Source organism: Grampus griseus (genome assembly GCF_964374135.1).
Source record: "Grampus griseus genome assembly, chromosome: 3".
Taxonomy (NCBI): domain Eukaryota; kingdom Metazoa; phylum Chordata; class Mammalia; order Artiodactyla; family Delphinidae; genus Grampus; species Grampus griseus.
In genome coordinates, this window is record NC_139019.1 from 76,349,862 (window position 1) to 76,362,903 (window position 13,042).

At 39.6% G+C, this 13,042-nt stretch overlaps 2 protein-coding genes across 2 annotated transcripts in view; one reads left to right on the plus strand and one right to left on the minus strand.

Annotated features, from left to right (window-relative positions):
* Positions 1–7,278, plus strand: part of FAM81B (family with sequence similarity 81 member B) — a gene marked incomplete at both ends in the record, with an annotated part of 60,958 nt that extends 53,680 nt beyond the window's left edge. Inside the window, 3 exon segments of the mRNA XM_082650309.1 lie at positions 3,518–3,653; positions 5,262–5,457; positions 7,145–7,278. Coding sequence (XP_082506435.1) covers positions 3,518–3,653; positions 5,262–5,457; positions 7,145–7,278 — 466 coding nt within the window.
* Positions 7,279–11,331: 4,053 nt separating this feature from the next.
* Positions 11,332–13,042, minus strand: part of SKIC3 (SKI3 subunit of superkiller complex) — an 85,659-nt gene continuing 83,948 nt past the window's right edge. The window contains exon 42 of the mRNA XM_082652124.1: positions 11,332–12,120. Within this exon, the coding sequence (XP_082508250.1) occupies positions 12,046–12,120 (75 nt within the window). The 3' untranslated portion in view covers positions 11,332–12,045. The remainder of the gene's footprint in view (positions 12,121–13,042) is intronic.

The following is a 13,042-nucleotide window of genomic DNA, read 5'->3' on the forward strand; positions in this document are numbered from 1 at the left end:
ACTAGCCCAGGATGGAGCTATGTCCTCATTTATGTATGTCATCCAGAACCAGGGAGGTCACTGGAATATTCCAAGCCCCATACACTGCCCTCACCATTCACTCTCGCCACAGCTCTCTACCCTGGGCTCCGGTTATGTCTATAGAGCCCTGTTAAATTTTCTTTTAGTTTTCTGTAACTTTCTCCCTTATAATTGAACTTGGTGTACATTTTAACCTGATACCATTAGTATGAAATTTTTTTTTAAAAAAACAGCCTTTATCTCACATTTATCCTAGCGAGGTCTCTGGTTATAATTTAAAAGTCTGACTTGTGTTTAGAGGAAAAAGGAAAGAAAAAGCTATCTATCAATCTATCTACCTAGCCATCTATCTACCTAGCTACCTATCTGTATCTAACTATATCTGACTGAAGTGCTCCCATAACCACTTGTATAGGAGATTTGGGAACTAAAATGTGAGCGTCATACTAGATAAATTCATCCTATTGAGATTTTAACTGTATGTTAAAATTAACATACAGTTGACACAATAACTGTATGTTATAATTAACAGAAAAATCATTCTTACCTAGTAAATCATGTCCACTATGTTAGGAAAAAGTATAAAGAGAGACAAAGATTTACATAAACCTCTGTTTTTATGCTTCATACCTTTCAAGGAGAATGCTTTTTAAATAATGCTTTCATATTTTAATAAACTACCAGCAGACAGAATCTGACTTCTGATTGTTATCAGCAAAGTGAGTCTCCAATTGCAGGCAAAACCTTGTAATAAGGATCATAAGAAGTAATTCAGTCTTTATGGTTTATTTTAATTTCAGAGTTTCAATTACTGCCATGTCCCTCTAGAGACATTACCTGGGTACATTTAATGGTTCCTTGATTTTCAGAGGGATTTTAATGTTTTATCAGTGACGAGAGTAAATGCTCTCATTTATCTACACAGTGAAGGTGAGCACTGAAGGACGGATTCTTGATTGTAAAGCCACCTCTTAGAGATCTGGAGATTTACTGTCCCCCTTAACCATCACTATTAATTAATTCTTCCACCAGAGACCAGGGAAGATGAAAATCAAAGATTAGGTCTCTAAATAGCTTGACAAGTCTATGATTTGTTATTTGTGAATGGTCCTAATAAAAGGTATTCAATGAAAAATAATAAATCATTTATTCAACCTCTACTTAACTGAGCACTTTCTATATTCCAGGCATTAGTCACAGCCATGAACAAAGCAAAATCCTTGCTTTCATGTGCTAGTGGAGAAGATATATATATAATATATATCACATGATGATGAGCATTTTGGAGAAAAATAAAGAAGGATAAAGGAATAGGGAGTGTCAGGTTGGACACATTTTTTTTTTTTTTTAATGTTGTCAAAAACAAGAAAAGCTTCTGTGATAAGGTGGTGCTTGACTATAAATCTGAATGAAATTAGGGCAGGAGCCATTGTATATTCCAAAGAAGAATGTTCCAGATAGAGGTAACAGTTGGCTAAAAAGAGGTTGTCCACCTATCAGCTGGGGGCTTATTTGTCTGAGATCCAACACCTGTTGTCAGCCAGCAGCACAAGTGTTTAAAAGTCATGATGAGACTAAGAACAGGAAGAGTGACCAACTTCATCTTCTTCAATGTTGAGATACTCATCTGCATCAGGTATGCCTTCTAGGTGAAAAATGAAGATCGGAATTTAACTATCATACTACAACAAATATAAGTATTGGAAAAGTAACTACCTTTCCGTTCCTTGCTTTCATCATCCAAATCCGAGTTTCTCAACCTCGGCACTATTAGCATTTGGGCTGGATAATTCTTAGCTGTGGAGCTGCCCTGTGCACTGTAGGATGTTTAGCAGCATCCTGGCCTCTACCCACCACAGGTCAGTAGCACCTCCTATTTGTGACAACCAAAAATGACTGCAGACACTGCAGAGTGACCCAGAGTCTAAATAAAAATGGAAGTGGCCTCACATAACTTGTCTTTTCCAACTATTAGTCCAAACGCTTTTTCAGGAGAGCTAAAGAAGTGTATCCATGCAGTATATGTCCAGCATGCCTTAGGCAGTTTCCAGTGATAAATATCACAAGTTAAATTAGCTGCATGTAACTTTTCCTGATCCTTAGAGTAAATTATTTCAAGTCACCCCACATTGTAAGGGAGTCCTGAATATTTTCAACAACAAACAACATGCATTGTTCCTGCCAATCTAATATTTAGCCTAGTCTAAAAGGGAGTCTGAAATTAACTTCTTACCAAGAGCAGGTCCCAAGCAGAAAACATACACAGAAACTACCTGCCAGTCCCCCTCCCGCCTCTTCTCAATCCCGTATTTCTGTCATTGCAGATGAGGATTCCCCTCTCACACTCTCAACCCCTCCACAGTGAATTTTCAAATTGCTGATACATGATTCCAATCATTTTAACCTCTGTAATGCCATCTACCTCTGTTGTTGAGAATCCTTCGTTCTCTGTTATTTAACACTCCTAGGCTGCATCAACTTGATGCCAGCGATTCCTTCCTGCACACCTCTTGTTATTTCTGATTTTGCCTCACATGAGTAACTCAGCATCTCTTTAAGTCCCCCCAACACCCCCAAAAGAATCCACTCACAGAGATCCATTGCTGACCATGGGGACTTTACTGAAGATTTTGCCTAAAGCAGAGATGACAGCCAAGAAGTGTCTCCTTTGGACACTCTGCTTCCCCAGATTCCTTCTGGGGCTCTCTTCTTTCTCCCCTCCCCGCTTCTCCCTCTGACTGTTCTCTCCTTTACTAGACAATGCAAGTCCTCTCTGGCCTAGCTCCTCCCCAACCTCATAGTGGCCCTTGTAGAGCAAAGATTCGGCAAACTACTGCCCTTAGCCAGTCTTCCCGTAGCTAAGAATGGCTTTTACACTTTCTAATCATTTTTTAAAGAAAAGAAAATTATACCTCATGACATGTGAATATTATATGAAATTTAAATTTCAGTGTACATAAAGTTTGATCAGACCACAGCCATGCTCATTGTTTCTTTATAAACAAGCCAGGCTAATTTGTGTCATCTGTGGCTGCTTTCCCACTACACTGGCAGTGGAGGGGCTGCAAAAGAGACTACATGGCCTGAGAAGCCTCAACTATTTACTATCTAACCCTTACAGAAAAAGCGTGCTAACCTCTACCATAGAGTAACACCATGCTAAGTGGCTTGTCGAAGTAATTTTTCTGCACACACTCACTGCGCCCTGGGCCCCGAGAGGAAGCCTGCGTGGATGACACAGGCCTTTCTGCGTGCGCGTGCTCCTGCCACTGTGTGTACTTGCATTTTGGGCGGTGCAGATGGGTGTCGTCAGCAGGTGGGCTGAACACCAGCTTGGGGCAGGGACACAGCATGTGCTCCCTCACCCCCCCTTCACCCCATAAGTGCTTGCTGGGCACATGGACCCTCATCCGAAAAAACTGCAGACTTTTCAATAAATTTTGGGTTTAGGTTTAAATTTACTTATTAAGATAGAACAAACCACTTTTCCCCCTAGATTTAACGCCCTTTCAACGAGCCTATATAAGGAAATGGAGAACCATCAAAAATGGGCAGAAAACCAGTCCATCAGATGTGAACAAGACCACCTTGGCCACATAAATCAGTGTCTGAAGCTCCTGCAGGAGAAACTGGTAAGGGGTTGTGTTGCTCATGAAGTTAACAGCCGCACGGCCACTGTCTAGATGTGAGCCACGAGTCAGTCTCGAAAGCCACACTTAAAAATTCACAGTGACCCTCCCTGCGCCAGTCACTGATTTCTTAGCACTGGAACAGGAATCCAGAGGCCTGTCTTCAGGTCCTGTTTGCTACTCCCCAGCTCTGTGAACCCACACTTCTCAGAACGGGCTCTGCCTGTACCAGAATAACCCAAAGAGAGTTTTTCAAAGTACAGATTCCTGGTCCCAACCCAGAGCTGAAGCATCAGACCCTCCAGGGCCTTCCCTGGGAATCTGTGCTCCCGGACAAGCTCCCTGGGTGATGCTTAGATACAATAAAGCCTGAAAACTGCCTTAAACAAGTCGTTTTACCTCTCCGGAGATCCACTGGTAGATCAAAGGTTTATCAAAACTCCTTTTCCAGGTCAGACCTTGTAGAGACGCCCCCACGCTTTGGGGTGAGGTGACCGGGACATACAGGAGACCCGTCGCAGGCTCCCTTCTCCCACGCCAGCCAGCACAGCCAGCACGCTGCTGAGCCCTGATGGCAGGACAGCACAGGGCCATGAGTCTCACCAGTGGCTGCCAGTCTTGCAGATGATTCAGATGTTTCTGGAACTTCAGTAGAGGGGCTTTAGGCAGCCAGTAAACGACGCTCCAGTTACCCCACCTGAGTTTGTTCAAACTGATAGAAGCAGGAGTCCAAGAGAGGGAGGTAAATGTTACAGCTTTCTCACTGACAGGCTGTTGAAGGATGTGTGGTCAGATCTGCAGCCAACTGGGCCTGTTGGTCCTGCTCCGGATTTAGGCAGACTCCTCCACCAGTTCTAGGCAGACCTAGGTGACCACAGGGTCATCTGCAGGCAGAAGCCGCCCATCACAAGGAAGAGAGAGACCGGAATCTACCCGTTCTTCAGGCAGGTGGGACCAAAGAGGATCAAAGGGGCCAAGTCAGTCTCAGGCCCTGCTGGTAAATTGCCCGCACAGGAGCCAGGAGGAGCAAAGAAGCTAATTAGCGTCAAGCCGCCTCTACAGCCCCCAACCTGCTGCCCATCAGAATCACCTGGGGAGCTTTTAAATGCCATCGATTCCCCGGGCTCCATCGCAGACCAATTAAATCAGAATTGTGGAGGTGGGGAGGTGCTGGTAGGGGAATTATGGGCCAGGTGATTCTAATAGACAGCAGGGTTAAGAGAAGCACTTTTACCTGAAGCCTGTCCACGTAGAGATAGGCAGCTTGAGGGAATGACGTCTAACACACAAGCACGTCCAAGGAGCTCTGGTCAAGCAGTATCTAAAACGCCTTACTTGGCTACACTTCTTTAAACGCTAAAATTCCAAATCCTCAGGCATTTCATAAATACCACAGCCCTTTCTTTTCTCCCATAGCATGTAGAATTCCAGAAACTAACAAGGCCAAACAAAGGCCAAACTTCCGCTTGTGAATAGCTTTAGATACAAGGGAACTTGGTTTGAATTCTTATGTTTAGCACAGAAATCCAAACTTGTTAAAAAGCATTCTCTAAGCTGAAAGTCAAATCCACAAAGGTGTTCTGAAGCTTTATCACATGATATCTTTTGTAGGATATGTCTGAAAAAAAAATGGAAGAAAAATTACTGAAGCTTTCAAGCAAATTAGAGAATTTCATTAACAGGCAGAAACAGGAAGCAGATCTAAACAAAGTAAAGCATATAGAAAATGAACTGTCCAAAAAGATGAACCAACTGGAAAAGCACATCTGGGGTGAATTAGAGAAAATGCAGAATGAATATCAATCAGGTGAGCAGATACCTTTGATTAAGTAAAGAACGTCAGTCCTTTCCTATCCAGTCCCTCAGGGTTTTCTACTTTGAGCTAATGGCCAGGGAGCAATCTTGTCATTAGCGAAGTGACATCCTTTGTATTTAATCCAGCTTTCCTAAATATCCCATAGAATGTCAGCATACCACCAGAAGGTGGGTGAATATGTAGATTCCCTTTCTCATTCACACTTGGCAGTGTCACAGGCTTGCCATTGCTGTGAGATTTTTTTTTAACCAAGATCATAGAATCATAAAACTGTTAGACTTGGAAAGTCCTTGGAGATCATCAAGACCTGATTTGTAGGTATATCATGAAATTAGGAGCCTAAATCAAATGTCCCTCATTGAACTGCAGGTAATGAGCCTGGATAGTTGTCAAACTGGAGACCTGACCTTTAGAAGTAAGAAAGAGAGATGAATGAACAAAGTCCAGTATAATGACTGCTTTTCTTCTTAAAGAGGCTAATGGCAGCAGTGTCAAGCTGAGCTAACATCAAAGAGGATTAATTTGAAAGGCTCATCTAATTTGTCAAAGGGAAGGACGGGGGTTGGAGAGGGTGGGGGGGGACAAGTGCTGTGGAGCAACCATGTGTCCCGGGCCACAATTCTGAGAGAATTACCACGAATCAGAAGGTTCCTTTACGAGAGGCAGCCCCAACTCATTCTCTGTCCTCTAGATCTCAGAAAAATTCATGGAAATGGTCCTGTATGGAGATGCCTTGGAGGTGTCTTAGAAAGATATGGTCTCAATCTGCCAGATGTTCCAAGCATATAAGGAATATTTCCTGCCTAGAAATCAGACCCTCGCCACCCTTCCCCACCAACTTCCACCACCAAATCAAAAGAATGAATTATCTGGCCAGGAATCCTGCCCCAAACTTAACTTAACCATTCTTTCAGGGCCCTGCTTGTTACTTAGCTACCAGAAGTTGAATTTACTCATTCTAGTACAACCCCAGGATGAACTGAAGATCAATTTGCAATCTACATGTTTCTGCGTTTTACTGTGAGTTTAGCAAATGAGGACTCCCAACTAATAGTTTGCTCTTTTATGCCTTTAATAAAAATGTGTTGAGAAATGACCCTGTGAAAGCCTCCAGTGAATAAGATATGGGCTGTACCCTACGAAGCTTGAGGTCTGGTAGGCTGTGGTCATGAGTGGCTAGACTTGCATAAGAGAGATACAAAGTGCTGGCGCCAGGGGCAGGGCAGCAGCCAGCGAGGGACCATTCCTTAGGTCCTTCAAACAGGTTGCTTTCAGGTTTAAAATCTCATGTGGCCTTTACCTTCAATTTGGTAACAAGAATAAAAAGATCATCCAAATTTCTTGTCAAAGTGTATAGAAAGAAGATATTTTAAATTTCTCTCTTGAAATATAGAATTATTTCATTATGCAATATATTGGGATGGAGGGGAAGGACAGGAATTGAATTTTCACAATGAAGCCAGATATAAGTTGAAACACTGTTGCTAATGCATCTTCATGACATACAAGAAATAAATTATTGTACATTTTTAGACTGGTCTTAATGGAATTTAATATGCTTTGAATTAAACAATGATCAATTATGGCAGGACTGCTGATTAGCAACTTTTGTTAAAACGTTTAAAAGTTCCAATGCATTGTTTAGTTTCAGTATACCTATTTTCATATCCTCTTCTAGGATTTAAATCGATTCATGACTCACTCAACTCCCTCCAACGAATCCAGAAAACAAAGATGGATTTAGAGAAATATAAAGTACAGAAAGACCTAAAGAAATTGCAGCGTAAGGTAGTGGAACTCCAGGAAGTATAAACTTTCCAGTCATCTTCCTTTACACCAGCCAGTGAAGTGGTTTGTTGGCAAAAGTTGGGAAGAAGAAAGCTAATATCTCTGGGATGTTTACTGCTTCTATTTCTTACCACCTTTTTAAGGAGATGAATGCACCAGGAAACCCAATAAAGCAAAGAAGCTTTATTATGTCTTCATTAATTTATTAGTGAAAAAATTAAGGAATTTCTTTCCATACATGCATTTTATATTTTTATTTGCCCACAAATCTGAATGTTGTACATAAACGAGTGAAGCAGGCCTGGTGTAATATATTAAAGAATGGCGGAAACTGTGGAAAATTGGAGACCACTTACCTGTCTAAAAATAATAGCAACTATGCAGTTCCAGTCCATTATTTACATGCATAAAATCCATTATTGCCAAAAATTTTAGTTTTCAAAAGAAACCAGAAATCTGATTTTATATGAAACCATTTATAAGCATTAGCAACTAGTGCAAAATAGTTCTTAAACTGTGAGGGAATGTCTGTAGGGCAGATACAGTCAAATGAACTGTCAGACTGCAACTTCTGATCCAGAGGTTTTAGTTTTCTAACAATCCCAATATTTATAGCAAGTCTAACTTATGCATATTTAAAATATTGATTCATTGTACTCAATATGTATCAGAATTACGAGCAAGTAAGAGTTAACGATATAAAAGAATACAACAGTTTCCATGAAAAACATCCAACATAATTTCATCTTGGTGCTAAACTCAGAAGCACTTCAAAAACGCTAATTAATTTCCCATAAAATTAAAATATATCTAACTTTTGTAGATATAAATGTTAAATTGAGAGCCTGGTATTGGGCAGTAAAATCATGAAAAATAAAATATTCATGTCTTGCACTTTGTAGAGAAATGTGTACTCTCTTATATTATTGGAGAGTCTACAAATTGGTGCAATAATTTAAAGGGCAACTTGGAAACATCTATTAACATTTTAAAATGTATATAACCTTTGACCCTGGAATTCTACTGCTAGAAATATATATTGCAGGGGGGAAAAGAATTCCAAAATGTGGAAAGATATATGAACAAGGATGCTCATTATAACACCATTTTTTATAGTAAAAAAACTGAAAACTACTGAATTAAAAGGAACTGATTGACTAAATTAATGATATCACCAACAAAAAATGCTATCCAACACTTAAAAAGAACACAGAACGATATCCAAGATATGCTGTTAAGAGAATAAAGCAAGTTGCAAAGCTAAATGGATGTGATCCCACCTGTGTCAAAAATATTTTAAAATAAGTTAAAATACACATACTACAGTATGCAAAAAAAAAAGTAAGACTTTACAACAGACTAGCAGTGACTGAATTAAGAAGAGTTTTGTTTTCTACATTAAGCAATTATTAATGCTTTTATATTATCACAATATAATATGTTTCCAGTAAAAATGTTTTAGAAAACAACCACAACAACAAATATACTACAGGGCTCAAAGAGTAACTCTTTATAATAAACCAAATAAGTGGTTGCAGGAAGGGTTAAATTAGAAATTCACACAGATCAAGAGCCAAGTCATCTCACTCAGACCCACATTTTATTCTACCCATTTAGCAACAAAAGCTGTGATGATATACCATAGATAGGAAAAAAAAAAAGATGTTGATGCATTTCTTTTCCTTGTAAGCAAAAATGCTCTAACTCGTAATTCAAATAATAGCGCAAGATCAAGGCAAAAGCTTTCCTAGAATGGTTATTTTGTATTGGTGTTGACAGGGTAAAACCATGTAGAACTGAATGTAATGCAAGCGAGTAGGGGCTCAAAGGATCCTCTGCTAGAATTCTCTTGCTTGGGATCCCAAGTTGGGGTGTTCAGAGGTTTGCAGACTCTAGATGGCCTGAGAACTATGCCTAGTGAGAAGGTGGAGACACATTTTGTAGAGCCTAAAGCCTATACAGTTTTAATTTGTTGCTGATATCCTGTCCTGATGAGTGGGCACAGTAGTATGTAGGAATATTCCTGGAAGCCATTGCTACCTCAGGACAGCAACAACTTAACTCCAAACAGAAGTGACTGTGAACAACATATTAATCTATATAACCCTCTAACCCAAATGTATCCCCAACTGAACTTCCCTTTAGTTGGATCCAAAGATGTCCACCGCCACTCCAGGGTCAACTGACATCAGCAGAAGTGGGAGTGGAAAGAGTGGTCTTAATCAATGGACTTACTGAAGTTAAAATACAAATTTTACAACACGTAAAGCTCATGTAAGTGAGGGACCCTGGAACTCAAGAGCCATCATTTCACAGTAAATTCACCTCTGCTTGGAGGACCAGCTGAGCACTGGGTTTCCCTCTTTTTACATTTATTTTGCCACAGATCCAAAAAGATGATAAAAATGAATAATTCCCCTTGAGAAGCTCAATATACATTGCGCTTTATTCTTTATCAAACACCAATACTTAATCCTCTGGGAAATGTGAGACTTCTCTCCCCACAAATACAAGAGAATGTCTGAGCATGTTTAAAGTATTTTGCTTCCCTATTAAAGATGAAGGACAAATCCCTCACCTTATGTTACCCAGGTAACTTCCTTCTTGGCCCCATTGTGAGGTGGATGTGCTCACCACCTGTTAGCCAGGACAGCAATAAGGCTCAAGGTCAAAGAAATACCATTCCCAGAGTGCTCTGGACACGATCAGCTCTCCCCTTTTCTGCAGAAACTCACGAAACATCATCTCACTTCTATGGTGTCACCAATAATATCAGCAAGTAGCATCCAAAAACACCAAGAAGGAAAAACTGGATCTGTAATATACATGTTTTTACCTTATAAATGGGGCCTCTGAACTTTTTTGATATTACTTTTTATATTTTCATTCATTCACGTCCTAGGCACTGGGGATACAATACAGAACAAAATAATCATGGACCCTGCCCTTAGGGAACTTATAGTCTAGTGGAAAAGACCAACAATCAAACTTGCAAATACTTGGGCAAGTAAAGGGTGTGATGGGAGCACGTGGGAGAGGCATTCAGCATAAACATGGGCAATCAGGCACAGGGGTCTTCCAGAAGAAGGGGTGTCTAAATCGAGACCTCCAAAGTATAAAGAGACGTTAGCCCGGGGGAAGGGGCTTGATTGGTAAAGGTCGGGGCTCAGGCAGATGGTGCAGCCTGAGCAAAGGCCTGGAGACCAAAAGAATGGGGCCCATGCCAGGAGCTGAAGAAGTTCAACACGGTCAGAACCTAAAGCGTGTATGGCTGAGGTGGGGGCCAGGGGAGGGGGGTCAGCAGGAAAGAGAACACTGCAGACTTTAGGGGAGTGGGGTATCTGATCACAAAGAGCTGTGTTAACTCGTGTTGAGGAACTTGGGCCTGCAACAAAAAGAATAAAATACCTAGGAAGAAACCTACCTAGGGAGACAAAAGACCTGTATGCAGAAAACTATAAGACACTGATGAAAAGAAATTAAAGGTGATACAAATAGATGGAGAGATATACCATGTTCTTGGATTGCAAGAATCAACATTGTGAAAATGACTCTACTACCCAAAGCAATCTACAGATTCAATGCAATCCCTATCAAATTACCAATGGCATTTTCCACAGAACTAGAACAAAAAATTTCACAATTTGTATGGAAACACAAAAGACCCCGAATAGCCAAAGCAACCTTGAGAAAGAAAAACGGAGCTGGAGGAATCAGGCTCCCTGACTTTAGACTATACTACAAAGCTACAGTAATCAAGACAGTATGGTACTGCCACAAAAACAGAAATATAGATCAATGGAACAGGACAGAAAGCCCAGAGATAAACCCATGCACATATGGTCACCTTATCTTTGATAAAGAAGGCGAGAATATACAATGGCGAAAAGACAGCCTCTTCAATAAGTGGTGCTGGGAAAACTGGACAGCTATGTGTAAAAGAATGAAATTAGAACACTCCATAAAGGGCATTTTGTAAATTAAAATAAAATAGGAAAATGTGCTTTCATGTCTTAAAATGTGAAATTCTGAAATTATACCTGATATCGATACTATAAAGAAAACAAAACAGCCATTTCTTTTTTTTTTATTTAAGGAAGTTCATCTTTTCATCATGATTGAAGGAACTGCATGACCAGTTAAATATTGTCAGCACTATTTTCCAAAATTTTTCATTAATGTTTTACATGCAACCTTACACCTGAGTGTTCTGAATTACATAAACATATCCATTAGCAGTCTAAGATTCACCTAACATCTTCTTCAACAGAATCCAAGATGAACCACTAGTAAAACAGATTATAAGATTATCTGGATTTTAGATGAGTTGGTCTGCTGAACTCTAGAATTCACAGAAGGAATTAAATCTTTGAATTTGTTGTTTAACAAATACAATTCTGCATTGTGCTAATCTCCTTTTGCATATTATTTAGCAAATGGCTATTAAGGCTTTATTGTAAGGGATTACCAAAAAACAGTCCAATGGTGAACCATGCAAGATAGAGAAAATAATGATTTACAAATAACTAATGAACAACTAAGGGAACCATGGTTTTTCCTTTCATTATAGACTTCTCAAAATCAAAGATATTTTTCAAATTAAAGTTATATTAAGAGTTTATGGAAAATTATACCCCTAGCTTAAGAACTTAAACATCTTTAGATTTAAAAAAGGAATGGATGATTATAACTATAGTTTTTTAAATGTTGCTTTGGGGAAAAGTCTTGATTCTTTGTTTCATTCTCTCTAATAGCTTTTTCTTTGCTTGCTTACTATAAAATAAAGCATTGTTATTGTGAGGACAATTTCTGATTCAGTTCCAGTGCTCTTGTATCTCCATGAGTTTTGGCATTGTTTACCAGCACCTGTGGGAAATTATATACAGGAAATGTTAGTATTTTCTTTATTAACAATACCTACATTTAGAGTCATAGAAGTCAAGTAAGCCAAAGGGCAGCAGGCAATATCAAACTACACAAAAGTGACTATGTGCAAACTTTCTGTCATTTTTGCTGAAATAAACTGTTCTAACAAAGCTAACATCAGAGATAAGCACAATTTACTCAAATGCTCAACAGTACAGATGTCAACATTTTGATTGTTACCACCGCCAGCACTGCATAAAGTTAAAGGTTTTGTTTGGAGGCTTTGGTTTACAATACTGTCACCTTTAAACCCTTACCCCAAAAGACCATTTTATGCATAGAATTGTTCAAATGACATTGCTCTCCTTTAAAACCACAGCTTAGGATCAAGGCTTGGGTTCTAAGCTCTATTAAGAACCTTTCCATAAGTTTCATCAGTTCCACAAACTAGAAGCTTTAATTTTAGTTTATCATTTGATTACTAAAACATTTTTTGGTTGTTCATTTTCAAACACTGTGAAGGATCCGAGATGTTGCTCTATCTGCAAGCTAACAAGTTAGCCTGTCACAGTTTCATGATGGGACACCTGGGTCAGAGACAAATGTCTTTATCATTCATGGTGTAGCAAACGACATGAGTATCAACATATTTGCATCTGTTCCCCTCCTAAGTCTCAAAGGGGTGACATGGATGGATGCATATAGTTTCCCACATACACAGTGGGTTGACAAAAGGGGAACCTTAGATTTAAGCCTAGGCACCTAGGAGACTTGAATCTTTTATAATTGGCAGTAAACATGCCTATTCCTTGCTCTGGAGGGAGACACTTATCTCCATCGCCCAAGGCTGGGGGTGTTTAAAAAAGGCTTCTCATTAATTTTCATTGTTTTTAAAACTCTTGGCTGAAGTTATAAGAATTTT